A 27,989-nucleotide genomic window follows, 5' to 3' on the forward strand; every position below is an offset into this window, starting at 1 on the left:
AGAGAAATCTCGATTTGTGTTAAATGAAAAAAAAATTTTAAGATTTATTTTAAGCATTTTTATTGTAACAGTTGTAGTTTTCTAAATATTAAGAAAAATGTTCAAGAGAGTAGTTGGCTTGCGTTGATCCGGTCGGTTTTTTCAAAAAATCTTGATTTCTGTTAAATTTATTAAAAAAATCATAGAGAGTAAAATTATAGGAAAACTTATTTCCTACAAGATTTATTCTAGGTATTTTCCTTGTAATAATTGTTATTTTCCAGATATTTAGAAAAATATCCACTGCCAAGTTGGCTTGCGTTGATTGGGTCGGTTTTTTCAAAAAACCACGATTTCTATTTAATTTATAAAAAAAATTATAGGAAGTAAAATTATAGGAAATTGTATTTTCTACAACATTTATTTTAGGTATTTTCCTTGTAACAGTTACAGTTTCCTAAATATTTCAAAAAATGTCTAGGGACGAGTTGTCTTGCGTTAATCGGATTTCTGTTGACTTATGGCTTATTCTGTTGACTTCTGGCACCTATCGACTAATTTTTTTCGAAAAATTCCAGCTTCTATTAACCCTAGAAAAAACTCCTGAAATAATAGAACTTCATCCACTCCAATTACAGGATCAACAAGAAAAAAGGCAATTACCTCAAGAATTCCTTTATTATTCCTCAATAATCTTCATCTAGAGACCCAGCGGCTCTCCCTCCCACACCCCTTGCGTCAAACTCGAACTTCCGCTCATCCTCACTTCCACAAAACGGCGAATTCAAGATGGTATCGATGCTGCTCCCATCTTTAAAATCCGTGTCATCAGATCCACTGCCTTCTGATCCTCCCTCCTCCGAGCGATCGTTTTTCTGAACCCTCGACGGTCCAGGAGAACCTGGAGGGTTACCTTTCATCTCCTGCATCTTCTGACCTTTCAGGTTCTTCTGATCCCTCGATAATGCAGGGGACCCTGGGGGGTTATCTATCAGCTCCTGGATCCTCTGACCATGCCGCTTCTCCCTCTGCAGATCGTTACTGAAGTGGATTATGACATCCTCGTCTATGGCAGCCGATTGTTTAATCAGGGCGCATTTGATCCTGGGACGAAACGGTGCTTCGGAAACGTCCTCGTCACTACGCGTTTTACTTATGGTGATCACCGGGATCTTGTCGGACCAGATCGAGGACGCTGAATCATCTCTTGCAATAACTTTCTTAATTTTCTCATCGATGGGTGGTTTCTTATCAGTTTCCGCAGCTTCTGGGGCACGTCTCTTCTTAGGTACCCTCCAGGCACTCAAAATCCCTTGCAGCTCCTTCAAGTCCCTGGAATCTTCCAGCAGTTGCTCCTTATTGTGATCGTAGGGCAGCGAGTCGTGCTGGTCGGTATCGGTGCCATCCTGCTCGTCCTCTGACGTAGAGGCCTTGCCCAGAGCCTTCTTGATCAGCTTGCTAAAGAAATCTACAAAAGCATGCGCTATTAAACCCTCCCAAAAACGGGTTACCACAGTACCTCTTCCCTTGTTTTCGCTCCTCTCGACCTCTTGGTTCTCATTAAGCTGGTTCGCAGCAAGATCGTCGCTCTCCTGACGAGTATCCTCGCAGCTTCGATTATTCGGAAGGTTTCCAAGCAGCTTCTTCCATTTGGAGAAGGGCGTTTGATCAGTGGACTCTCCAGAGGCACCACGACGTCTTCTGTCTGCCAGTTGGAACATCTTTCTGCGCTCCTCCGTGCGCTCCCTACGTAACTGAGTCTGGAAAATGACAAAAAGTTTCTAGAAAACCAATACAACTTAACGTATTTAAATGTACCTTAAGGTCATTATTGGCCTCCCTAAGGGCCCCAGTGAGAGACACCAAGTAGTAAATGATCAGCACCAGGAGCAGCAGTAAGGGGATAACTATCCCAGGTGAAGCTATGTAGTCCATAATCCGATTGATGGACTCCGGGAAGGTAGCCTTAAGGGTAGTCGTGAAAATGTGGAAAATCTTTTTGTATTTGGAAAAAGGGCCGCAGTGCCACGACGGTTTGATCCAGACGATCGCGTAACCCACTGGCAGTACGCAGAGGAACAGCATCATCAGCAGCAGGCCATAGTAGAAGTTGTTTGATCTATAAATGGCGTTTCTATGATAAAACAACCCTTAGGGGGTGAGGGGGGGTACCTTGAGGCCCTAAAAATAATCTCGTGAGGCACGTTACAAGTGAGGACGGCCCAGGCCCTCAGGTACATTAAGATGAAGAGCTTAGCCACGTTGATCACCACCAGACCTGGTGAGAAGAACATCCCCATCCACACCATTCCCTGATTGTTCACTGAAAAAGCATGAAGAGGTATTAAAAGAGGTTTTTGGGAGGCGTATTGGGTTCATATACCCAAGTGGAGAATGTTTTCTGCCACCTTAAAGTCACCATAAGAAGGAAACCTCTTCTCCAAGTCCCAGCACCAGCAGTTGTTCATGTACCTCACGAAAATCCCCCTAAAGAAATCAATAAAAAGAATCGATCCAGCAGTAACTCCCAAGTCCATAATGGTCAACTTAATTAGCTCTTGTCCGAACATGGTTTCCCAACAGAGACTCCTCAGCTTCGAGTTCATGGTGTAGTTGAGCATTTTACCGTAATCCAGCTCGTTGTAGTTATAGCTGGCCAGGGCAGTAGAGCTGCTGGGTGTGGTCAGCAGCGCCTCCTTACAGTAGCTTTGGCAAAACGAGTCTGTTGTGCTGGTAAACTCTTCTGTCGAGGATATAGTGGACACAGCAGTGGTGATATCCTCAAACAAAGTGGTCAGTTCAGTTTCAAACCTCAGCTCCTCCTGTGGGGTAGCTGTGAAGTTCAAGATTGGTAAAAATGTCGATTTGAATTGGTCATAAGTGACGCTAGTTAAGTTTGGAGCTGCTGTAGAAGATGATGAATCAGTAGTTGTAGTAGAGTTTTCCATACTAAAAGGTGACAATATGTAAGTCAAGTAGTCCACAAAAAACTGCTTAACTTCTTCAGCAGACAAGGGTTCAGAAGTGTTTTCGAATACTTTAGTAGCATTTTCAACCAGAAAATCAGTGGTGACGTTCCAAGCTTCCTCAGTAGAAGACATTATGGTGCTCAACCTGGGAACAACCATTTCTGTCAAGTTGTTCGCCACATCAGCCACCAGATCCATAAACACCACTTCTTGATCCCCCAGCAGTACCTCCTCACAAACACACTGGAAATCAACCAGAGTTGTTTCAGTAGAATAAACTCCGGACGGCATTAGCGCAGTGCTCTCACTAAGGTTTCCCCTGATGGCATTCAGCACCACCTCCATATCCCTTATTTTATCGAACTGGGAGATCACCAGGGAGTAGAGGTTCAGCAGATTCAGCACCATGATCCTGAAAGAGCAATTTTGTTAGCATTTTTGCAGATAGAAGGGGTGAAAGTACCTCGCTAGTTGCACCCTAAGCTGCTTCCTAGGATGATACTGCTCGACCATGCCCAGCACCTCGAACATCATGGGAAATACCGAGGTGACGAGGGTGATGACCACGGTGGTCTCGTTTCTGCGCCACACGGTACTGGTGGCACCAGGTTCTGTGGATCTCTTCACCACCAGTACCACCGCCCACGCGGAGCAGCAGAATAAGCATATTACCAAGGTGTTCACTAGCACTCTGATCCCAATGACTTTCCATCTTAAATATTGTTGAGTAAGCAGGGGCTATCAAAGAATTCAATTGCTTACTTCCTGGATTCCCTTTTTTTCTCAGCTTCCTCAAGCAAGGCTTCCTTGAAGCCCATCACTATGGAAGCTACTCTGTTATGGGCAGTTTCTGCGTTACCAATCATGTAGTCCCAAGCGGTGAAGAGCTTCCAGGAGAATATACACTCGTCGTCCTTCTCAGATAGCTTGGACATCCTGGAGTTTTCAGCCATTCTGTAATAAAAAGGGTTTTAAGGGGGTTAATCTTAAGGTTTTTTAGTTCGAGTACTTTCTAAGGGTGGCAAAGAAACTGTAGGCATACACCAGCAGTCCGGTGACGAAGTAAGCAAAAGGCAAACGGTATCCGGGGGTATGATGGCTCCTGCCCCCTGGAGCCGGTGTGGGTTTAAGAAGCACGTTGGAGTCGTTGAAGTCTTTGTTGGTGTACCATCCATAAAAGAGGGGAGAGTACTTGAAGAGCCCCTCGAAATCCCATAGGGTCAACAGGTTTGTCGAGTTATACTTTTCTTCTGGAAGTACGAATTTCCTTTCTTTGGCTGCTTCCGGATCGGCGATAATGATCTGGAAAGTGAGGCTATCTGATGATGAATTGCTAAGTATTTTAATGCTACCTCTGGTATGGTTACAAAGGAAATGATGACCACAGCAATGACTATGTTAACCCAGAAGAGCCATCGCAAGAAAATAAAGTAGGAGGCCACCACCGAACCGAAATGGCTCTCGATCTCTTTGATCTTCAGCTCCCAGGGGATGAACCACATGGAGAAGTTCGTCAGCTCCCTCTTCCACTTTTGCCACTTCTGAAATAAGCAATATTGCCATCTCAATCAGTTAAATTGTCCCATGATTTCTAGTAAGTATATACAATAATTATTTGGAATAAAATCTATGTTGTACGTCTCTGTAGGTGTCGAGAACTTGTTAAATTTTTTTGTTTAATTTAAAAAAGGGGCTGCGAATGATTCTCGCTCGCTTGAGGACAGAGGAGAATTACTAGTCATCGATGTAGCTGGCTGTATTTTTTGTAGATTGAACGTTGAATTTACGTTTCCATGATGAATTTCCGTTGTGCCAAAAAAAGCACATTGTGTGATTTTGGTTTTAGAAACTCTTTGAGATGCACTCATCGACCTTTGTAAGAGAAATAATAGGCTATTTTTGAGGCCTCTTCATCATCTTGTATTTTTTGAATCGAACACTTTATGTATGTGTGTATTAAATGAAAGACCTTTTTTTCTGATTTCAAAAACATATGATATGTTAACGTTTGGTTTAGCTGTTTCCAATATATTTACATTAAAAGAAAATAAATAATGAAAAATATTATTTTAACTAAATCTCCGTTACTGTGACGTTAATCTCCAAGCAACACATCATATACAGGGTGATTTTCAACCTATGCGCATAAACTTGGGAAATGGTAGATGAAGATCAATAATGAGTAATAATGAGAAAAAAATTTACGAAGTTGATACTGAGCAAGAGCTACGACATCGCATAAACGCTGCTAGTGACTATTCCCAAGTTTATGCGCATAGGTTGAAAATCACCCTGCATTATTCTCGTTAAATATACTCGATTACTACACCTCAAATATTTGATGAAATTCGACTGAAAAATCACTGTTTTTCATCTATATTATTTAATCTAATATCGCTGTTCTTATACTAAATATTTATGTATAAAATTTTATCCAATTTAAATAAACGGCGTTATTAAATTAAATATTAAATATATATTTACTGCAAAAACATTTTTTTTTATCAAAACAACCCTTAGCCCCCCACCCACCCCACATAACTTACCAGTAAGAAATTGTTTTGAAAAATCACCGTTTTTCATCCATAATATCCAATCTAATAGCACTGTTTTTGTATTAAATATTTATTAATATACATATATATAATTATATCAAATTTAAATAAACACACTGTGTTATTAGATTCGATATTAACGACGAAATCAGCTGTTATTCATGCGTATTATTTTGGAAAACAATGATTTTTGAAAACCATTTTTTACTGGTAAGTTTTGTGGGGTGGGTGGGGGGCTAAGGGTAGGGTTAATGAAAAACGTTTTTTTGCAGAAAATAATTGCCTGAAAAAAAAATGCATTTTCAGAAACTGATAGGTAAAAAATTCAAAAGTCTTTGTATTTATACTTATCTCACATAACCTTAAAATGTGAAAAAACCCTATTTTATTTCTCAAAAGCAAAGCGTATCGCTATGAAAATTGCAGTAGGTGTGCCATTTTTATCGCAAATAAATGAACATTCAAATTTTTTGGTTCTAAATAACTTTTCATTATCTAGGTTCAAAAATACAGTTTTTAAATTAACACTTGGTATAATTATCAACCGTATATGGTCTATCCTTATTAAAATCGTAACTAGTTTATATTATATCTTGGTATTTTAATAAAAAGCAAAAAAAAAGTAGGACGATTTAAAAGTGCACTTTAAACATAACGCACCTCTAAAGTTCTATAAGGATTCCTGTGTTCCATAAAATCCTAGTCTGTGATCCCCCAGAATTCCAGATAAGTCCAGAATTATTATACCAAGTCTCGCAAAAAGAAAAATGCAATATTTAACCTAATTATTTAAGAACGAAAATTTTAAGTAAATTATATATTTTCTGAGCTTAATGTGCGACTATATTTTTTTATATCTGAGTTTAACTACTTATTTTGTGAACCGAAAACCCTATGTGATCACAAATTGATAAGAGGCGTTCATTGAAATGTATTTATTCGTATTTATTATGTGCTATTGATTTTTCCAGTGTTGATTAATTGTTTAGTATTTGTGTTAGTATAGTATATTGATTAATTATTTAAAGAAATGAGATGTTGTGTCAGTTGACTAAAACAATTTGACTAATTTAAGAGAAAAGGGTTAATATATAAAGTTCCGTTAATTAAATGATTATCTACACGGTGGTAGTAAAGTAAGAAATAAATTCAATATCTATTGTTTAAATTGGAACTAAATTTTATTGCGTTTTTGGATTGCCCTTACATTTCCAAACATTTTTCATTTGCATTTTTTCACATGCAAGAACATACACAATTCAATCGAAAAATTAACGGTGGGTTGGCGTTGTTGGTGCTACATTATTATCGGGCCTTTTTTCTTTGAAGAAAATTTAAAAGGTGAGAGATACCTGAGTTTTCTAGAAGAGGAACTCGTTGCAGCCTTGGCTACCCTTTTTCCCGAAATAGAACGTCTGGATTTGCCATTCGAGCTTCTTTGCACGACACTTTCCCAAACAAGTCGATTGGAGGGAGCGGTGTTATTGAGTGGCCACCGAGATCACTCGATCTAACACCACTAGACTTTTTTTTTCTTACGGGGATACCTTAAAGGAGAGGTACTTAAAAGCGAACCGGCAAATCTAGATGATTTAAAACAGCGCATCCGTCAATAAATACATCGAATAACGCCCGTAATAGTTCGTAATGTGCAGTAGGAACTTGTACATTGATTAGGCTATTGTCAGTTGACTAGCGGAGGGCATTTGGTGAAATAAATAAAATTGTTTGTTTTCGATAAAATAAAACGTTTTAAAAATTCTTTAATTTTTCCCATGATAGTTTTTCAATTTGCAAATTTTGAATGAGGATAAATCCAAAACGCTCGGACTTATTGGAGGTAGAGCACATTCTACATGAAAAATGTTTAGAATTATAAGGGCAATCCAAAAAAAAAAATTAGCAAAGCTTTTTTGAGAGAAACATGATGCAAAATTTGCCCCAAAAAAATTAAAAAAAATTTTACAGATATTGAATTTATTCCTCACTTTACGACCAACCTGTATATCTATTGGCATCCCTATATTGTACCAAGATTGCTTAATTGACAAGAAAAACTAATCCTTTAAGGTCCTTTTACAGAGTTTATCGCATAATATAAAGTGTCTTGTAACCAGATACTTAACTTCGAAGGGTTAATTTAGAAGTTGGTCACTCTATTGCAGCTTTACAATTATTCGAATACCTCCTGCCATTATATTTGTTTTAACGATTAAGACCTTGCACGACCACTCTCCTAACACTCTTTAATCATCTGAATTTTTTGTTGGACCTCTAAATTTCAGTACCTTGATCAGCATGATGTTCCATCGGGCCAACATATCCCTGGTGGAGTGACTCTGCGCGAGTCTCTCCTGCAGCTGCCCCTCGTGCTTCTTGATGTACGACTTCGCCTGCACCACCAGCTTCAGCTTCTTCCTTATGGTCCAAGGCTGCATCTTCACCTGGCCGAGCACCTCCTTGTGCAGCCGAATGTTCTCGAAAATCTCCTCTTGGGTCACCTCGTTGAAAGCGTTATCATCTACGGTGATGGCGGTGCTGCAAAGAATAGGTTCTTTGTTGATGGTACCTATGGAGGCGGAGGAGGTTCTTACTCTCCAGAGCTGGTGGTGAAGACTGAAGAACGTCTGCGCTCTGGTCCAGCGGGTTCTGGAGCGAACGGACTGCTGGCTCTACGCGTGTGCTTCCTGGAACGTCTGGTGGAGGCGCGACGTTTGATGATAGCGTTGACGCTAGCCGAGTAGTCCTCTTCGTCCTCAGAGTTCCGCGTCTCTTCTGAATTGACAACGGGGGGCATTGGAAGAGTGCGGGGCTTCGATGAGGACTTACCCTCTGGCTGCATCCTTCTCGGTCCTTCGGCAAAAGTCACTGAGGGTTGTCGCGAGATGACAATCTAAAGAAAAATCCCACCCTTCGTCGCGTTAAGCCTGCACGAAACTAACGCTTCTGACACACGTCCAGAAGTTATAGAAAATAATCTCGTTTTATCACGGAATAAGAGGCATCAGGGGGTGTAAATACCGGGTGAAGGGTTATTATTTAATCGGACACGCATCTTGGCCGCGCCCTTACAGATTTTTCTTTGTTGTGAAGCAACAGCGCCAGAATAATCTGGGTTTCGCCCCCCATACTTAAAAGCCCATTTGTCATTGCGGCTTTTTTATCATGATTAATCGAAAAAATCTCCAATTAGCTAATTAATTAATCTGTGCCGGTGTGGGGTGTCTTAAAAAACGTTTTTTTTTTGCGGAGGGGGTGTTCCAGACCACGCCCACTTATCCAGACAATAAATTATTCTTAATGGAACTAATTGGGTGGCAAAAAAAATTGAATTTATGATTATTACCCGCATTTTTTACGATAAAAGCCCCAGAGGGAGCGACACCTAGTTTAATGATTGAATTATCTATCCAATGAATATTTTTAAAATTTCTTTATAGAAATAAAAATGTTTTAATTAAAAGGGATAAAAATAGTGGTGGTCGACTGTTTCAGCGATGTCTGTGGGGTATTCATGATTGATAGAGATGGTATGGATAAATTGAATGTGATTCATTTGAACATGATATAGGAAATAGAGGACAAAATTGAAATCTCATTTGTATATCCCTACCCCAGTCTGATGGGGGGATGGGAATAAAGTGATATTTTTCTGGTTAAATTAGACGAATTAAACCTGAAAAACGCTATTTTCAGACGATCCAGATACTATTAATAAAACAATAGAACATTTAAAAAAATAGTAGAGTGTCGAAATTTAACTCTAAAAATTATATATAAAAAATCTTTGGTAAGTATCTCTCTGAAGATCTGTATAGGAAAGTGAAAACTATACTGTGCATACTCTGCATACTGTGCTATAAATTATATTGTCAAAATTCAAATTATTAACTCAGCTTATAATACTAGATCTTTTAACAAAGCAAACATATCTGTGCCTTATATTCCAACCTCAATGTGTCAAAGATTTATAACATTTTATGTACCTACACTATTTAATAAACTTTCCGTAACTATTAAAGCCCTATTAGTAAAGGGTAAAATTAAATTCAAAAAAGATACAATGAATATTTTGCTTCATAACCAATTTCATAATAATGTGTCTTAAAGCTAACTATTATAAGAGAAATGACTTTGTATATACACATTTTGAAATAAAAGTAATAAGTAAAAAGAGGCTTACCTGAACGGTTGGTTTACGAAGAATACCAATGGGAATACCAGGATCTTCCTCCATGTCAAATTTCCCGATTAACTTTAACGTCTTTTCAATTTGAATTTGACCAGTGCGCCTATGGTGCGGCGCAGACCAGGCGGAGCCTCTTGTACGACTTTTAATTGCAAATTCGTTAAAACGCGTCGAAAGAGGAGGGACCTAAAAAGCAGTGACGTAGATATATTTTATTTATGTGTATAAAGTGTTGCAAAAATATAAAAAAAAATGGTCAACTCACCAATTTCAATAGAAGAGTAACGAAATAAATTCGCGTTCCTGCCCCCGGCACCTGATCGAAACTAATATTTCACGCGAGAGACCATCGCGAGGACTAATTGCTAATTATTTTTACCACGGGATAACAAAAACCGCATTAACCGGGATTAACTGGGAAAACGGAAGGCCGCACCTGTCACATGCTCGTTTTTCACCCCCCGTTTCTTTGTGTATTAATGAATGGCACGTAAAGGGGTGTATTTGATTTGTCGCATAAAAAAGTCGTTGAAAAAAACTATAGCAAAAGAGAGGTGATTTTTGCAGGGTTGATTATTATAAGCCAGATCGTTTTTTCTTAAAGGAATTTTACTAGAAACCGAGATACCCTTGGAATATCTCACCAAGTGTGATAAGCAGCATAAATAAATATATCACAACCATTATCTCCGGCCAGGGACCACACAAAAACAAAGGATCGCATCAAAAGATAACGACGAGTCAAACATTTTAATTGCCAGTGCCACAGGGGTAATTCGATCCCCAAAACAGCAGTGGCGCACTAACAAAAAACAATAGTTTCAACACGAATCACGGCCGGTACCCCTCTGCCGATGGTACCCGGTAAATCATCCATCTTCTCTATCGTAGTTCCATTCTCGGCGCATCTGGGTCTCACATGTGTGCGTGTAAAATCGCCGATCTCGGTACGACTTTAAAATTAATTTATCGCGAGCGTCCGATGGTGAACTGGAAAGTGCATTAAGAGACGATAGCGACGCCGGTGTACGATTTTTCATTATTATTTTACTGCTGACACAAGTAGAAAATCGTGAAATGAGGTGATCGTGCAAGATGCTGACGATTTTCTTGGGGTTTTGTTGCTTCGGAGGCGCCTTGGGGGCTCCGGAGGGCGATTACGGATACACCCCTATTCTGGGGAGCCAAGAGAACAGTCGCTGCTACGACACTTTTCGTAGAGCTCAAGTAAGTAAAATCTCATAAGGAATTTCTAACAACTAATAAAAAGCGATGCAGCATTCTTCTGCAAATCGCACCGCGCGCGACATGCGGTCTACCATTCTCTCTTTTGCCTTCATACTTCAATAACTCAACCCGTCGCGCTATTATAACGGTCCCTGGAGCCCTGCTGATGCTGTTTTTACCTCTTGCAGAAGTGCATTCCTCCCTTTGAAAACGCCGCCTTCAACCTGAACGTGGAGGCGACCAACACGTGTGGGGAGCACGAGCCCCAGGTCTACTGCGTCCAGACCGCAGGGCTAACGGGGGTGCGGAAATCATGCGAGACCTGCTACCCCGGGGCCCATCATCCCCGTTACATGACTGACGTGCATAACGTGAACAATCTGACTTGGTGGCAAAGCGAGACGATGTTAGAGGGGGTCAGTCAAGTCAACTTGACTTTAAAGTTCGGTAAGTGGACCGATAAAGCACCCAGCGGAAGACCATCTATGGTATGATGATGTCGTTTAGCGACCTCTTAGGCTGCATTAGACAGTGGCAGACATCAGACTCGTTATCGCCCCGGTTAAAATAAAAGATAATGGCCAGAAATTCAAGTTCAAAGTACGGACGGTGGGGCGATTGACACCGGGGGCTAAATTTATCTCTTGGGTTTTTATCACAGGATGGACGCCTCCGGCTTCAAGGCTGCAGACGAAAATAGATAGCGTCACTCATTAAATTAATCACTCTCTTTCTGAATTATTTTTGACCAGCTCTAGGCAATCAGACTGCTTAAAATAATCTTATCTCCAGGTAAAGCCTTTGACATCACCTACATGAGGCTCTGGTTCTACTCGCCAAGACCAGGCAGCTTCTACATCTCCAAGAAAACTTCGGAGAGCTCAGACTGGGTGCCTTATCAGTACTACAGGTAGGTGCCACAATGGTTCTTGCTACGCCACTGATTGATAATGTTTACTTGTAGCGCCACATGTCGGGATACCTACGGACTACCGGACTCGACCTATACCATCAGTGGCGAAGAAACCCGCGCTTTGTGTACCTCCGAGTACTCCGACATCTCGCCATTGCGTGGAGGGAACGTGGCGTTTGGTACCTTGGAGGGACGACCCTCGGCTTATAATTTTGACAGCAGTGCTGAACTACAGGTACTCAATGGGAGGTTTTTTAAAGTAAAAGAATTTAAAAACTAGATATGTAAATCCCGTGTCAATTGTTTTAAATGCCGAAATTTTCGCCCTTTTGTGAACAGAATCGTATATGCTGCATACCATACACAGTTGATAAATATGCCAAAACCAAAAATTGACTAAAAACTCGTTGAATAAATATATATTTAACGATAATAATATATCTGGAATTCCACCCACCCACTAAACTCCGTTTCAGGAATGGGTGACCGCCACCGAAATAAAAATCACCCTAGACGCGATCAACACTTTTGGAGACGAGATCTTCGGAGACCCGAGGGTGCTCCAGAGCTACTTCTACGCAATCGCCGACGTGGCAGTGGGCGCACGGTGCAAGTGCAACGGACACGCGAGCGAGTGCGTGGCGAGCACCAGCTTGCACGGTACTACTAGCGTGCGAGTGTGCCGGTGCGAGCACAACACCGCAGGCCCGGACTGTGGCGAATGTTTGCCGTATTACAACGACGCGCCCTGGGCCCGAGCCACTTTGACGAATGCGAACGAGTGCAAACGTAAGTTTTTTTTTTTTAAATAAGACGACGTTTTTGTTGTGTGGCTTCCTCAAGGAAATTCTCTGCTTCAAGAGACTCTCTGACTGAAGAAACTTACTTTACCTATATCAAATTATTGGCTTGACTGCCTAGAATTAAAACATTATTTGCTTCATCAAATGTATGACTTTACTTCCTGAAACTAGAGAAATATGAAGTGTGAACTGCCTGGAATAAAAAAACTATTTCACCTACCAACTTACTATGGCTGTATTGCCTGGAATTAGCTCGAAAATTAAGTATCAACTGCCTGGCATAAAAAAACTATTTCACCTACCACCTTACTATGGCTGCATTGCCTGGGATTAGCTAAAAAATTAGGTGTCAACTGCCAGGCATAAAAAAGGTATTTGACCTACTAAATGATTGACTAGCACGAAACATTATTTAAAAAAAATTCTTTTAATGATTGCTCACCGTGTATAAGAAAATTGCATCGGGTCGCAGTCGTGCCGAGAGCCGTTTGACCAAATAAAGGCAGTAAATGCGGACAAAAGCGAAACGTCAATTAGGCGGAATGAATTAAATTTATGGAATCGACGAAAATAATTAATGGAAATGGATAAGCGGGCCAATTAGGCGACGCCTTATAAGGAAACCGTAGAGAATACATTAATTTATGGCCTCTCCCGTCTTAGGAGAACGGATGCTGAATCGTTTTAAAACAGGGCATTTAAGAAATGTACGTCTATAAAGAAAATATTTCAATAAACAACTTTTTGTTTTGCCCTGGTACGTTACTTTCGGCGGCCATCTTGCTCAATTTGTGGGAGGAGCTTCTTGCTCACGTGACAGCTTCTAGAATAATATCCAATGTGACACGTGTCAAAGACGTGGGCGTGGCTCCGGCCTGCGTACCATAAGGGCTGATCAAAAAGTACTTTTTAAGAAATGACTATAAAAGGTTGTAAATAACGCAGGCAAGTGTGGTTTATGGTTTCTTTAACTAAGTGGTACCTGTCCGCCCTGATAAAACTATTTGTATAAAACGCATTAATTCCACCCACTATAAAACGATTAGGATACCAATTTAAGCGGCACACAATGGGACGCCCCACCGCGACGGTACCCATATCGGGGCCTTATTATGGTGACTCAGTCGCGACTTAACAGCGGTACCTGCGCGACGTATCCTGCGCGCGTCTCTTAATAAAAACCGTGAGCGCGGATTTTTTTTTTATATAATAATAAATTCTACTTCTCTTCAAGAATCAAATTAAATATGATTTAGCGATAATGTCGAGGGACCCGTAACGGTACTTTCCGTGAAATTGGGTGCATCGACCATCTGGTTCCGGATAAATGCTTTAGCGAGTGGAAATTCGGCACCATGGAAAACTTACTCGAGAAAGTTCTCGTGGTTTTCTTCTGGTTGTTTGGCCATTGGCAGGTTTATGGTACTGACTGGGACGGGATCACTCCATGGTTCACCGGATCACGTAAGTTCGATCATGCAAATAAGTGGCACTTGCTGAGTAACCCTCGTAAAGGTTTAAGGGGGAGCTTTGATGTTGCCGCTTCTCCGTGATTGGCTGTTGCCTCGCTATGGCTTTTATGCAAATACGAGGGAGTTTTTTATTGGTAAAACCCTTCTTTCTACTAATATTCTTACATTCTTTAAGGAAATATAAAAAAGGAGAAGAGGAAGAATGATTTAATTCGCTCAGGCACTTGAAACTGTGTTCTTTCGGTCCCATGGACCTCCACAATCTCAGACTGCCTGAAATGTTTTAATTTTTAACTGCCTGTAAGCATAAATTATTATCTAAGCCCAGCGTCTTACAATCTAGTAGGAAATAATATAGAAAAGGAGAAGAGAAAGACTGATTTAATTCACCCAAGTACTTGTAGCTGTATTCTTTCGATCCCATGGACCTCCATAATTTAAAATTGCTTGAAATACTTTAATATTCAACAGCTTGAAGAAATTAATGATGATCTAAGCCCAGGGACTTACAACCATGGAAGGAGATATGAAAAAGGCAACAAGGAAGAATGATTTAATGGGTCCAGGCATTTGAAACCATCTTCTTTCGATTCAAATGCCAACTCAAAATGCCTGAAATATTCTATTACGCAAATGTGCACTCACTTGTTGTGTAACCCTGGTAAACCATAGGGAGCTTTGATGTGCCCGCTAATAATCCTTTGGTACCAAGGTTTAGATGCCCATAACTTTCTTCCTGCTCTACTTGAATTATTAAAAATTGAAAGAAATGGAGTTGGTTTTATTAAGTTTTGAACAGTATAACTACCTTTATTAAACTCCAAATCTAACACTTTTTATAGACAAAAGTATATCTTAGGTCCAATAATCCTTCGGTGCCAAAATTTACATGCCCATAACTTTTTTCCTGGTCCATTTGCATCCATAAAAATTTGTGAAAATGGAGTATGTTTCATCATATTTTTGAACAGTATATTTCTCTTAATTCAACTCTAACTCTAACACTTTTTATAGACAAAGGTACATTTTTGTTTCTAAAATCTTTCAAAACCAAAATTCATATGTCCGTAACATTCTTCGTGGTCCATCTTAAGCCATGAAATTTAGTAGAAATAGAGTCGGTTTCATCTTGTTTTGAACAGTATTCCTCCCTTTACTTAAATCCAACTCTAACACTTTTCATAGACAAAAGTATATCTTAGGTCCAATAATCCTTCGGTGCCAAGTTTTACATGCCTCTATGACTGGCTTCTTGTTTCCTCGCTATCGTTTTTATGGAACTACGAGGGAGTTTTGAAAGTTTAATGTTTTTTTTTAAAACCCTTCTTTCTGAAGTTAAGTTTATATACAAGGGAGAACCATAAAGTAGCATCCGAGCAATCACAGCCACCAGGCGCCACTTCATTACCGGTTAACGACCATCCGCGCGCATCTAAAATTCCGATTAGGCCCCCCCCAATTAAAAAATAATGAGAAAACTTACGACGACTTTATCAAGTATTTATTCGTATAACCTCTTATATTCTCCTGCACAGCCGCTCCAAACTGAATAAATTTACATACATCCATTTCATTGAAGAATCAATATTGACTTGAGGCAAATCACGTCCCAATCATACAATCTATACCGGGCGTCCCTTTCACAGAATGCAACTGCAACGGGTACTCGGAGCGTTGCATGTTCGACCAGGACCTGTTCCAGAAAACCGGACACGGGGGCCATTGCCTGGACTGCGCCGAGAACCGGGACGGGGCGAACTGCGAAAAATGCCGCCCCAATTACTACATGAGGGACAACAGGCACTGCGAACCGTGCGATTGTGACGAAACCGGGTCGCTTTTTCAGCAGTGCAACTCGGAGGGCAGATGCCAGTGCCGTCCGGGGGTCACCGGAGACAAATGCGACCGTTGCCAAGAGAACTTCTTCGATTTCACCAAGTTCGGATGTAAATCATGCGGATGCCATCCCTCAGGATCGGCCGGGAACACCCCCAAATGCGATTCGGCTTCTGGAATATGCCAGTGCAAAGAGAACGTGGAGGGCAGACAGTGCAAGTCCTGCAAACCCGGATTTTTCAATCTTGATCTGGACAACGAGTTCGGGTGCACGCCGTGCTTCTGCTACGGCCACTCGTCCCAGTGCGGTTCGGCCCCTGGATACTTCAAATACCTTATTGAGTCCACTTTTGCCAAAAGTGCCGAGAAGTGGAGGGCCCAGGACGAGTCCGGGGCTCCTCATCAGGTGAAATACGAACCCATCAGTCAGAGCATTGGGGTGAAGTCTGACGGGGATCAAGCGGTTTACTTTATAGCCCCTGAGAGGTAAAATATCACCCCTTACCCCTGAATTCTCTTAAAAAAAGACGTTCCTTAGGTTCTTAGGAGACCAACGGGCCTCATACAACCAGCTGCTCGATTTCTCTTTAAGGATCGGCGATCCACGGCCAATCCCCACTGCGACAGACATAATTCTTGAGAGCGGAAGCACCTCCATCACCAACACCATCTTCGCCCAAAAGAACGGCCTACCTTCAGAGGAGGTACTCAATTGATATATCAGGAAAGTCAAAAAGAACATCAGCACGTTTGGAATTTTTGCTAATTCCACTAAGAAAAGAGTTGATTAAGAGGGTAAAACCTATGGTAGTTTCTAAAAATGACCTTTCAGTTCCATTCGATGTTACAAATTTATTTAGGCACTGATGGCCTCAATAAGAAACGATGGGCATATAGTGTCTCAGTTACTCTCACATCCAGTGTGTCCACCCTAAAGTGTCCCCACCCCTATAATTTTTTTATTTTTTAACTTATTTTCAACAAAAAAAATTGTTTGATAGGACTTGACGAACACTTTTTAGGCGTATGCCAGATTCGTTCCAGGGTCCGACTTATGGATAATTATGGGGCTTCAAATGAGGTAAAATTTTAGAAAAACATATTGGGGCATTTTGTATAAGAAAAATGACAACGGAATCTTAATCAGCATCGTCAAAAACCCCACTGTACAAATTTTTACTTCTTTAATGTAGATACAGGGTGTCCGAAGTACAGGTAATCCATTCTGCATCAGGTATCGTAAGAACCGTAGTTCAGAAATTTAGTAACATCTTTATTGAAAATTCAAACGTTCAGAAAACCCCAATAAGCTCAGTAACAACAAATTAAATGGTCTTAGTCTAAAGGTTAAATAACGCACATCTTCCACGATAATTGCCTACAACTTTCGCTTTAACTCTTCTTGCGTTATGCTCCTGCAAGCTGCAGTAATGATATCTCAGTCTTTTGCATCAGTTCTTCTCTTTTTTGAGGCCTATTGACGTATACTTCATTTTTCAAGGTATCCCCATAAATAAAAATCGAGCGGTGTCAGGTCCGGGGATCGCGGCGGCCAATGAATCAAAGGACTGTTTCTTCCGATACAGGTATTGAGGAAATTTTGATTGTGCTAGTTTCTAACAATCCTTGCGTTATGAATTGGTGCCTCATCCAATTGTAAATGCAATTTTCGAAGATCCAAATTTTTACAAAATCGTTGAATAAATATATATTTAACGACAATAATATGTAATGTGTTGCTTGGGAATTTCAATTTTAAAATTTTTGGTAATGTTGACGTCGTTGAGTTCTGATGGTGGCCTACGGCCGAAAGCGCTAGGCTGATATTAATACATTTCTTACGCCGAATACGTGTTGGTGTTCTATTTGACTTTCCGGATAATCAATTACAGCCTACAACTGCCCACATTGAATACTCTTAAAACACCCCTTTCAGACCAAAAACTACAAATTCCGCCTACACGAGCATCCGGACTACGGCTGGCAACCGAGGATGAGCTCCAGATCGTTCATTTCGGTCCTCACCAACCTCACGGCGATCAAAATCAAGGGGACGTACGTCCCCAGAGGCGTGGGCTTCCTGGACGACCTCAAACTGGAAACCGCATCGCGGGGAGTGTCTGGACAGCCCGCGCTCTGGATCGAGCTCTGCGAGTGTCCCACAGGTACCAAACCCTTTCGCTCTCCCGACCCCGATACAATAAAACACTTCCAGGTTATGTGGGACGGTACTGCGAGTCCTGCGCACCGGGCTACAGACACGACCCGGCCATGGGCGGACCCTTCATGAAATGCATCCCCTGCGATTGCAACAGTCACGCGAGCATCTGCGAATCGGAAACCGGACGGTGCATCTGTCAGCACAACACCGACGGGGAAAACTGCGAGGTGTGCGCCCGCGGGTTCTACGGGAACGCCTTGGCTGGGACCCCGGAGGACTGTAGACCCTGCGGGTGTCCAGACAACGGACCCTGCGTCCAGCTGGACGAGGAGGTCACCATGTGCACCGAGTGTCCCGCCGGATACTCGGGCCCCAAGTGCGACTTGTGCTCCGACGGGTACTTCGGTGACCCCCGAGGTCGATTCGGGCCTCCTAGCCAGTGCCTGCCGTGCGACTGCAACGAAAACATTGACCCCAATGCAATCGGGAACTGCAACAGCACCTCCGGGGAGTGTCTGAGGTGCATTTACAACACCGGCGGGCGTAGGTGCGAGGTGTGTCTTCCAGGTTTCTTCGGGAACGCTCTGGTGCTCCCCAAGGGGGATTGCAAGAGGTGCCAGTGCCACCCGTTAGGGACCATCGAGGACCCCGAGGAGGGAGAACCCCGCTGCGACCAAACGACCGGCGCGTGCGCCTGCAAGGACCACGTGATCGGCACCAATTGTGACCAATGCGAAACCGGCTATTTTAAGCTGCTTAGTGGGGAGGGGTGTCACAGCTGCAACTGCGACCCCATCGGGGCCTTTAACCAGTCATGTGATTTGGTTACTGGGCAATGTTTTTGTAGAGTGGGGGTCACCGGGTTGAGGTGCGACCATTGCGAGGCCAGGAAGTACGGGTTTTCTCTGGAAGGGTGTAGGGAGTGCGAGTGTGACGTTATAGGGTCCAGAGATCTTCAGTGCGATCCCTCTGGACAGTGCCCTTGTCTGGATAACGTCGAGGGGAGGAAGTGCGACAGGTGCAAGGAAAATACTTATGACAGAAAGAGAGGCTGCGTAGGTGAGTAGGCTTCGAGGGAGTTTTCCTGGAATGTTAAGTGTGGTGAATTTTCTGCAAAAAAACATTTTTCATTAACCCTACCGTTACCTCCCTCCCACTCATCCCACACTACTTACCAGTAAGAAATTGTTTCCAAAAATCATTGTTTCCCAAAATAATACGCATGAATAATAACTGGTTTCGTCGTTAATATCTAATCTAATAACACAGCTTGTTTATTTAAATTTGATATAATTATATATATGTATATTACTAAATATTTAATACAAAAACAGTGCTATTAGATAGGATATTATAGACGAAAAACGGAGATTTTGCAAAATAATTTCTTACTGCAACTTTTTGGGGTGGGTGGGGGGTGTAAGGATTGTGTTGATGAAAAACAACGTTTCTGCAGAAAATATATAATAAATTTTTAATTTAATAGCACTGTTTATTTAAATTTAATGTAATTTTTTATATAAATATTTAAAATAAAAACAGCGTTATTAGATTGGATAATAAGGACGAAAAACAGTGACTTTTCAGAAGAATTTCATCAAATATTTCAAGCGTAGTAATATTGGAGTTTAAAAACTAAATATCTAAATCCCGTGTCAACTTTTATAAATGTCGACATTTTCTCCCTTTTGTAAACAGAATAGTATATAATATACGTATACTCTACAGTTTAATAATTATACGGTTGATAAATACACCAAAACCAAAAACTTACTAAATAATCGTTGAATAAACTTATATTTAACGATAATAATATATGATGTGTTGCTTGGACATTGATTTAAATAAATTTGATCAAGATGCAATACAGGGAACACCAAATATTATTGATAATATTCAACTGCTTAACACACATATAAACAATTTAATAACCAAACATGCTTTCTGTAATAATTTATTTAGTTTGATGATTTTCCTGTTGCTATTTTTTAATTAACTTTAGATTTACGGGTTTGTTCGACTCTTGACTTCTTATGTCACTATCTAAAGGGTATCGGTTATTGAAAATCGCGAGACAGATCTTTTTGCCAAGAGATGATATAATTTAAAATATTACGTGTACTATCTTTATTATGTTCCTAACAATAATGTTGTATCGCGCCCTAGTAAGCTACCCGCTTAAAAGGCCACGTCGGTTCGTTCGCAAATAAGTTGATTTGCAAGAGGAGAAAATAAAACAGTTATTTTTCCGAAATACAAGAAAACTGTTTAATGAATTAAAATAAAGCTTAGAAAATTTCGACACTTAAAACTATACCGTACTCAAATTACAAATTACAAAAATCACGTTCACGTTAAAAGTTAAAAAACTGACCGAATACAGTGGTTATCCCGGCGAACTCTTATTTTACTCTAATCTTAATTATTCCTGGCGGCGGTCGACGATCAACCGTAACCCAAAGCTAAATATCAATATCAAATATCAAAAGGAGATAAACTTAATAGTTGATATATATAATGCTGCGTTGTCCCATATTTTAAGCAATAATACATACATAATTACGGGAATTCCTAACAAATAAATTGACCCTTTATGGCAAATAAATTACGTACGAATTTAAAGTAATTTAACTAATTTTCCAGACTGTCCGGACTGCTACAGCCTAATTCAGGACGTTTACAAGAACCACTCACGAAAACTGGACAGTCTAAGTGAGGTTTTAAACGAAGTGGAGCAACAACCGACGGTGGTGGACGACGATGAGTTTCCAGACGAACTGGACAAACTGGACAAGGAAATCGACGAGTTTTACGATCAAGTGAAGGTGGCCACCGGGGTCAACAGCATTTTCGACGAAATCCCGAAAATCCAGGAGCGCCAGAAGGACGTGGCGCGCACCCTCGAGGAAATCTCCGAAAACATCTTCAACACCAAGGAGAATACACACAAGGTTTGCTTTAATCGAGTGGCTTTTAATAATAATAATAATAATAATAATAATAATAATAATAACGTTTATTAATCCACATATGTTTACAAATCTGTAAAAAAAACATTATTGTAACAAAAAATGACAGACAGAATGCGGATTAAAAGGCATAATTTCAGCTTCTCACGCAGTTGAGGGCTGTTGTAGCCTATAAAGTAGAATAATTTATCCAAAAAAGTATCTAATAGTAGGTACCCAAAGAAAAATAAATAAATAGTGCACAAAAATCGAGGAAACATATTTAAATTTGCTATTATCGTTCTTTTAGAAACACGTCGCCTTATCGATGAGCAGGTTTTCTAAATACAGGGATATAATTTAGTAATATAATAAAAACTGTATTTTTGAACATAGATAATGGAAAGTTGTCTAGAACAAAAAAAATATAAGTTTTTTTAATGGCACTTCTAGGGTATCTAAAAGCTATATTGAATTCTTTATTAAATATTGTCCTGTACGTTTCATACGAGACTTTAGCATTTAGATGCTTTTCCTTAAAGAGGTTAAACATCTTTTTGATTGTAAGTTCTTCTGGTAAATAGGTCTTTTAGACTATGGTGGCTCTGACGACCCTTAAAACTTTTGATGTGGTCACATACCAAGCCTTGTTAAGTCGTCCAGCTTCCTATGAGTTGCACTATGCCTTCCACGTCTGTCCTTAGGAGCTGCACCACTTCGTTTGAGGCTTTCCTTTATATAATTTATTTTACTTCTTGTAATCCCACATGCATCATGGAAACTGGAAGTATTCTTGTTTTGACGAGGTCAGAGCATTACAATGTCTTAATATTTCTGCTCTTGGCGCCTCATTAAGTACCTCAAAGCACTTTCATCTTGAGCAATTACAATGCTGTCCAGCTTCATGAGTGGATAACTTCAATAATTTTAGACTCTGACTTTGAGACCTCTGACATCCGACCGGTTCTCTTTCTTTTTTTTGAAGGCATAATTTTGTTCTCAACGGATCCTTCCGAATCACTATCAGCCATAATGGTTTATTATTAATCACACAGACAAACAAGTCACACTTTTGCGGTTACAATAATACTGGCAAGTTTTTAAAAAATTAATATTGCATCAGCTGGTTTGTTAACATGACATCGCTGGTTTTTTCCCTGGACGTTTGGACTAAGCTGGTTTTTATTCAGTACGCTATAATTTAGATACTAATGTACGCAAGACTACGGTGGTTGTTTCCCGGTTTTAGTACTCTAAAATAAGCGTCTTCATTCGAAGAATTCAATGACGCCTCTACCGAGATTTTCAATAAAAAGTGACATATCTGTTTTTTTTCCTGTATCCTTCATATGATCTACGAATATTCTACAGTTTAATAAATATACCTTGACCATATTTGGTTGATAAATATACCACTAGTTTTAATTTAAAAACGGTATTTTTGAACCTAGATAATGAAAAGCATTTTTTTTCTCAGTCAATTATTTTCTGCAAAAAAACGTTTTTCATTAACCATACCCTTACCCCCCCACCCACCCCACACTACTTACCAGTAAGAAATTGTTATCAAAAATTATTGTTTTCCAAAAGAATACACATGAATAATAGCTAGTTTCGTCGTTAAATAATATGTACGAAAAACAGTGATTTTTTAGAAGAATTTCATCAAATATTTGAGGTGTAGTAATCGAGTATATATCACATATATATATTTAACCATAATAATACATGATGTGTCGTTTGGGTATTATTTTTAATTTTTACCTACATTGGTTATTCAAATGTTATCAAGTAGTATTACTTAAATTGTTTATATACTGGCAATCATTTTGTAATATTTTTCCATTGTTGTAAATAAGCTGATTTATTATTTATTACTATTATTAGGCAGAGCAAAACTTGGACTACTCAGAAGAGCTGCTCATCGAACTGGAAGAGCAGACGCTCCAGGTGCAAGAAACCTTCGAAACAGAAGGCGAAAAAGCCCTAGAACAGGCCAAAGAGAGATCCAAGATCGTCGGTCAGCATTCGGAGACCATGACCAAAATCGCCAAAGAGGCAAGAGAAATCGCCGACAGCTTAGACCAGCGAGCCGAAGAAGCGGTGGCAAAAGCAAAATCGGCTAAAAACGCTTCGATAGAGGGTTACGAGAGGCTGAAGAACACCCACGCCATGCAGCAAAACGTCAGCGAGGAGGCGAGAAAGTTGAGGTCGGAAGTGCTTAAGGCGGAACTGAAACTGAACAGAACCACCGAGTGGACCAAGCACGTCAGTGAGGAGGCGGGCAAAGTGAAAAACGACGCCCTGGCCTTACTGAACGACGTGAACAACCTCGGGGTACCCCAGGTGGATGTCCGGGCCCTCAAAGTGGGCTCTAGTGATTTAAGAGAGGAGGCTTCTCGGTTGAGGAATAAGTCCAGTAAAGTAACCCAGGATGCTGAGGAAATCAGGAGGACTATAGAGGAGAAAGAGTCCCAAGGGAGAGAGTTGCTGGAAACGGCCCTGGAACAACAGGAGAGTATTGAAAATTTGAAGAACGACGTGGATTTCTGTGAGGCGCAGGCCAACCAGGCGGTAAGTCTTTGGAACGAGATCCTTGGAAGGGCTCAGAGCAATTTCGAGATCCTTACAAGTAAGTATTATGAAATTTTCACATTTAATAATATAATTATGATAATAATAATAAGTATTTACTTAATAATAATAATAATAATAGGCGTTTATTTTTAACTCCGCAAAGTACGGCATAGCTGTTATTAACCGAGTATACATACAAAATACATAAGATTAAATTTACATATTGGCAACTTAAGGTACTAACTAAGCAATGATACTTTTGTAATTATAAAAGTAACACAAGCGTAGGAATGACATTTTATAAAATCACTAAAAAATTTTGACATTCTATGGCGTAAGTATATTGCTTTTATCAACTAAATAATTTAAACTTGGCTAAGTAAATGTTGCTGTATTTTTCCTAATTGTATTTCTCACTTAGCATCAAGGCTACAAAAAAATATACACAACAATTATAAAAGTCTATGAGAATAAAACTAAAAGTTCTGAATTGTTTGTAAGGAGAACACTAATTTCTAAAACTAAACCTATGATTGATTAAAACTGTATTAATAAAATTAACGTAAGGCACACAATGTAAAAATAAGACACACACGCACTTTTACATTAAAATTAAATAAAATGAACAAAACTTACAACCTATCTAAGATAAATTTGCTCAAGAGCCTCTTGCACTGTGTTAAATTATCATAGGTAATTTATTTAATTTTTAAAGGTTTAAGGTAATTTATCTGTTTGGCAGTATAAATTTTGTGGGATTTCTAGTACCTTAATTATACAGGGTATCAATTTGTAAAGCTGCGACCCTCTGTATTTCTGCCCCTGTATAAAATTTAAAAATTTCCAAAAACACGTCAAATTTATTTTTGAGGGAGACATTTTTTAGGTTAGTTTTCAATCAAATTGCTGTAGCCCCCTGGCGAGGGTGGATACATACTTTATCCATTTGTTATTACTTTATAAGAAACAAATTAAAACCGTAAATATATTTATTTTATTGTAAGTAATAACTATTGTAATGTAATAAAACATAAAAAAGCAATACAAGGTTATAAAATGTTGTCTATTCTTTTTCAAACAGTAATAAAGTCTGCTCTCAATCTCCTTTCTAACATTTTGAAAAGCTTCTGCCTGGCTCTCTTTACACACAGCTATGATACTTCTTTTCAAATCTTCCAAATTACTAGGATGTGATTTAAAAACAATTGATTTTAAATGCCCCCATAAAAAATCTAAAGGCGATAAATCGGGTGATCGTGGTGGCCATTCAATTGCTCTCCGTCCACCAATCCATTTACCAAGAAAATTTTTCACTTAACTACTGTCTAATAGGAGGAAAATAGTGTGGTGGAGCTCCGTCTGGTTGGAATTGTATTAAATTTTCTTGCAAAATCATATAATCTGCTGCATCAGTTTGATTTTCTAAGTTAGATGTTAATAAGGGATCTATTGTGTCTTCCAGATTTTCTTTATTAATCAAGAGAAATAATGTTTCTATAATTGAATTTCCAAGAATACCAGCCCAAACATTTATCTTCTCTGGATACTGCCTGTGACCTTCTCAGAAAATTCGCGGATTTTCATTACTCCAGTAACGATAATTTTGTTTGTTGACATTTCCATGTAAAAAAAATGAAAACACTCATCAGTAAAGCAAATATTTTGTAAAATGTCTTGGTTTTCGTTTATAAAATTAGTCATTATTTACTATTAGGATTATCTTTGACTCTTTCCCTAAATAAGTATAATTTCCGTTGTTTTTGAGTTTTTTTGACAAGTCTTCTGAAAAAACTGAATTTTGTTCAAAACTCGAAAACTTTAAGGTTATGTGAGAATAGTGTAGATACAGAAACTATAGATTTTTTATCACCTATAATTTACTTAAAAAGCATTTTTTTCTCAGGCAATTACTTTCTTCAAAAAACGGTTTTTTATTAGGCTTACCCTTAGCCCCCCACCCACCCCACATAGTTTACCAGTAAGAAATTGTTTTCAAAAATCATTGTTTTCCAAAATAATACGCATGAATAACAACTGGTTTCTTCGTTAATATCTAATGTAATAACAGTTTGTTTATTTAAATTATATAATTATATATAGGTATATTAATAAATATTTAATAAAAAAACACTGCTATTGGGTTGGATATTATGGACAAAAAACGGTGATTTTTCAAAAGAATTTCTTACTGGGCAAATGTTTGGGGTGGGTGGGGGGGGTAAGGGTTTTGTTTATGAAAAATATTGTTTTTGCAGAAAATATATATTCAATATTTCATTTAATATCACTATTTATTTAAAATTGATATAATTTTATATATAAATAATTACTATGAAATAAGCGTTATTAGATTGGATAATATGGACGAAAAACATGATGATTTTTCAGAAGAATTTCATCAAATATTTGAGGTGTAATCGAGTTTAAAACCTAGATATGTAAATCCCGTGTCAATTGTTTATATGACGAAATTTTCTCCCTTTTATAAACAGAATTGTCCATGATATACGCATATTTTACAGTTTAACTACAGGTTGTTGTTGCGATTTTCGACCAACAATAAATCTACTTTTTGGGTCACCTCTTCAGGTTTTTCCACCAAAAATAATAAAGTAGCATTGACATCAATACCCAAGTCTCCTCCATAAAAGACACGTCTCCTTTTCCTTAAACGTTCCTGTTTAACAAACTCCTGGAAGTTGGGTATACCATTTGTTACAGAATCGCATACTTCGCATTTCCAAGGGGCCTTCCTCATAAGGAAACCGTGCACATCTACAACCAGTACATTATATATAATAGATGTCACATCATCAAACACAATTTTACATTTAAAACAATTAGTTCAAGGGTCTCCATCAAAAGTTTTACTTCCAATTGCCCTTTCGCATTGAAAGTACATACACGTAGAATATTGGAACGCAGCGGTCGCAATATTTATCGATACAAGACCTAAACAAATAAGGCGATGCACAATTTTACATAGTTTTAGGTAAAACAGGGATTTTTGACTTGGCAAACAACACTAACGACGCACCGCGACTATTACAACACGATACATACAAAAAAAATTAATTTTATAGCGCTATAAATGCAGGAGAACAGTATATTATTAATGAAAAATTTGATGGAGTTAAAAACGACCCACTCTTGTAGAATTCGACTCGCAGACCCAAGAATCAAAATCCAGAGCCGAACAATCCTTGCGAACCATTCCAGAGATTGAGCAAATCATCCAAAAAACCAAGGAACAGATCGACGAAGCGGAGGGCACTTTGCAGGACGCGCAGCTGAGCGCTGACTACGCCCTAAAGAAAGCTATTGAAGCTGACCAGTTAGCGAAAAACGCCTCCGGTCAAACCATTAAGGTGAAACAGGAAGCTGAGCTGCTGCAAAAGAACACCACCTTCCTCGCGGACGAAGCTGGTTTCATGTTCGACAGGGTGCTGAACACTGAGGCCGAACTGAAGAACCTCGTTGATAAATCGCGTAGCAACGGAACCCTAGTGCAAGAAGCCAAAGAGAAAGTATGAAGAAGAGGCGTTTTATGCAAAATCCCTTCTAAATTTTTCGGGTTTTTTAGGTTGGCAGGGCCGGAAAAGACACCAACTCGGCCCAATCCAGAGTTTCGGCTCTTTTAAACGACGTGGAGTCCATTATATTCGAGTTGCAGCACACCCCGGACATCGACGAGGAGGATCTCGCTAGGTTGGAGCGGGAGATGCAGGAAGCGGAAGAAAAACTGAAGGAGACGAGGCTGGAGGAGCGTCTGGAGGAGCTGCAAAAGCAGCACAAGATCCAGAACGACCTGATCCAGAGTTACAAGGAGCAGATCAAGTTGCTCGAGGGTGACGTGAATAATATCGAGCAGATTGTGAACTCTTTGCCGGATAATTACGAGTGTTTTAGGAATGTGGAGCTGGAGCCGTGATGTTTAGGCGCGGAGGGATGTATTTTAGCCAAAGAGTGATTAAACATTAATTATTTGATAATAAAGATACGTTTATAGCTTGTGTATAGGTGATTTTGTCAGGTTTTGATGTTAAAAGTGTATATTTTCTGTAGGAAAACTGGGACAAACATATAATTCCCTTAAGAACCTGTGCTATGGAAATCTGGATTTAGGGATCACTTGAATGAATTTATAAAAATTATTTAATAAATAGTAAAATGGGCTAGTAAGTATGATTTAGGAAGAAAAAGAGGCTAAAAAAATTTTTTTTTGCCTGAAAATTGACAGGCCGTGGAATGTTTCAAAAAATCGTATTTTAATTTTTTACAGCAAATTTATGGGTCTAAGAGGAAAATTACTTTAATAAAAGTTGTTTGGAATCATACATAAAATTAAGAAAAAAATACA

At 39.4% G+C, this 27,989-nt stretch overlaps 2 protein-coding genes across 4 annotated transcripts; one reads left to right on the forward strand and one right to left on the reverse strand.

The window, feature by feature from the left end:
• Positions 1-290: 290 nt before the first annotated feature.
• Positions 291-10,625, reverse strand: LOC126747629 (transmembrane channel-like protein). 2 transcript variants are annotated; one of them, XM_050456371.1, is made up of 15 exons: positions 9,958-10,625; positions 9,687-9,878; positions 8,333-8,396; positions 8,098-8,278; positions 7,792-8,041; positions 4,301-4,489; positions 3,958-4,250; positions 3,711-3,902; positions 3,412-3,660; positions 2,363-3,360; positions 2,152-2,302; positions 1,798-2,098; positions 1,499-1,739; positions 643-1,447; positions 291-569 (listed from the first exon to the last, which is right to left on the reverse strand). In XM_050456371.1, exons 2-14 carry the CDS (start codon positions 9,738-9,740, stop codon positions 666-668), a joined length of 3,945 nt encoding a protein of 1,314 aa, XP_050312328.1. In that variant the 5' UTR covers positions 9,741-9,878; positions 9,958-10,625; the 3' UTR covers positions 291-569; positions 643-665. The 2 variants fall into 2 exon arrangements, with proteins under 2 accessions (XP_050312328.1, XP_050312327.1); XM_050456370.1 differs by having other exon boundaries at positions 8,098-8,396.
• Positions 10,595-27,804, forward strand: LOC126747628 (laminin subunit gamma-1-like). Of its 2 annotated transcripts, XM_050456368.1 has the most exons (13): positions 10,595-10,919; positions 11,108-11,366; positions 11,712-11,829; positions 11,884-12,067; positions 12,309-12,621; positions 15,754-16,429; positions 16,482-16,647; positions 17,880-18,108; positions 18,159-19,163; positions 20,748-21,055; positions 22,940-23,684; positions 26,786-27,156; positions 27,213-27,804. In XM_050456368.1, the coding sequence occupies exons 1-13, from the start codon at positions 10,788-10,790 to the stop codon at positions 27,558-27,560; spliced, it is 4,854 nt and encodes a 1,617-aa protein (XP_050312325.1). In that variant the 5' UTR covers positions 10,595-10,787; the 3' UTR covers positions 27,561-27,804. The 2 variants fall into 2 exon arrangements, with proteins under 2 accessions (XP_050312325.1, XP_050312326.1); XM_050456369.1 differs by lacking the exons at positions 10,595-10,919; positions 11,108-11,366; positions 11,712-11,829; positions 11,884-12,067; positions 12,309-12,621 and adding an exon at positions 13,751-14,099.
• Positions 27,805-27,989: the final 185 nt, after the last annotated feature.

The sequence above is a fragment of the Anthonomus grandis genome, chromosome 19 (genome assembly GCF_022605725.1).
Source record: "Anthonomus grandis grandis chromosome 19, icAntGran1.3, whole genome shotgun sequence".
In the NCBI taxonomy this organism is placed as follows: domain Eukaryota; kingdom Metazoa; phylum Arthropoda; class Insecta; order Coleoptera; family Curculionidae; genus Anthonomus; species Anthonomus grandis.

What these genes read in the sequence shown, in the direction of transcription:
- LOC126747629 (XM_050456370.1), bottom strand. Translation starts at nt 9,740, where the DNA reads ATGGAGGAAGATCCTGGTATTCCCATTGGTATTCTTCGTAAACCAACC. An exon ending in CCTTTGTAACCATACCAGAG is followed by an intron (nt 4,251 to 4,300) that starts GTAGCATTAAAA and finishes CTCACTTTCCAG; the next exon opens with ATCATTATCGCCGATCCGGA. An exon ending in CTTAGGGTGCAACTAGCGAG is followed by an intron (nt 3,361 to 3,411) that starts GTACTTTCACCC and finishes TTGCTCTTTCAG; the next exon opens with GATCATGGTGCTGAATCTGC.
- LOC126747628 (XM_050456368.1), top strand. Translation starts at nt 10,788, where the DNA reads ATGCTGACGATTTTCTTGGGGTTTTGTTGCTTCGGAGGCGCCTTGGGG. An exon ending in CCAAGGAGAATACACACAAG is followed by an intron (nt 21,056 to 22,939) that starts GTTTGCTTTAAT and finishes TACTATTATTAG; the next exon opens with GCAGAGCAAAACTTGGACTA. An exon ending in CAATTTCGAGATCCTTACAA is followed by an intron (nt 23,685 to 26,785) that starts GTAAGTATTATG and finishes CCACTCTTGTAG; the next exon opens with AATTCGACTCGCAGACCCAA.